Below are 727 nucleotides of genomic sequence, written 5' to 3'. Positions count from 1 at the left end.
GACAGAACACATATCCCAGTCTGCAGCAACACACAAAGGGTTTAGGGTTTAGGGTTTAGGGTTTAGGGTTAGGGTTTAGGGTTTAGGGTTTAGCTTGTATCCCAGTCTACAGCAACAAACACGAGGGTTTAGGGTTTAGGGTTTAGGGTTTAGGGTTCGTTGGATTGAAAGAAAACTGCTGAACTCAACCCCTAAACCCTAAACCCCAAACCCTAAACCCCAAACCCTAAACCCTAAACCCCAAACCCTAAACCCTAAACCCTAAACCCCAAACCCTAAACCCTAAACCCTCACCGCAGCGCATGAAGGCCCCCAGCCAGAGGCTGGTGGTTGCATTCGCCCAAATATGAGAGCAGCAAGAAGCAGCGGTTTCCTCTACCTGCACCACAAACCCTAAACCCTAAACCCTAAACCCTAAACCCTAAACCCTAGTTTTTTCTTCTGCGGCGACCCGTTGCAGCAGCAACAGCTGCAGCTGCAGCAGGGGATATAGCAACAACAGCAACAACAGCAGCAGCAGCAGCAGCACCATCACCATCATCAGCAACAGCAGCAGCAGCAGCAACAGCAGCAGCAGCACCATCACCATCATCAGCAGCAGCAACAGCAACAGCAGCATCAGCAGCAACAGCACCATCACCATCATCATCATCAGCACCATCACCATCAGCAGCAACAGCAGCAACAGCAGCAGCAGCACCATCACCATCATCAGCACCATCACCAT

General features: G+C 50.9%; 1 protein-coding gene across 1 annotated transcript in view; it reads right to left on the bottom strand.

Annotated features, from left to right (window-relative positions):
* The window catches only part of EMH_0031970 (uncharacterized protein), a gene marked incomplete at both ends in the record, with an annotated part of 4524 nt that overhangs the window by 2816 nt on the left and 981 nt on the right, over nucleotides 1–727 (bottom strand). Inside the window, one exon of the mRNA XM_013494588.1 lies at nucleotides 295–379. Coding sequence (XP_013350042.1) covers nucleotides 295–379 — 85 coding nt within the window. The remainder of the gene's footprint in view (nucleotides 1–294; nucleotides 380–727) is intronic.

Source organism: Eimeria mitis, genomic scaffold (genome assembly GCF_000499745.2).
Source record: "Eimeria mitis Houghton genomic scaffold, Emh_scaff1211, whole genome shotgun sequence".
NCBI lineage: Eukaryota > Apicomplexa > Conoidasida > Eucoccidiorida > Eimeriidae > Eimeria > Eimeria mitis.
The sequence above is the reverse complement of the archived record's forward strand: the minus strand, read 5'-3'. Positions and strand labels throughout refer to the sequence as shown.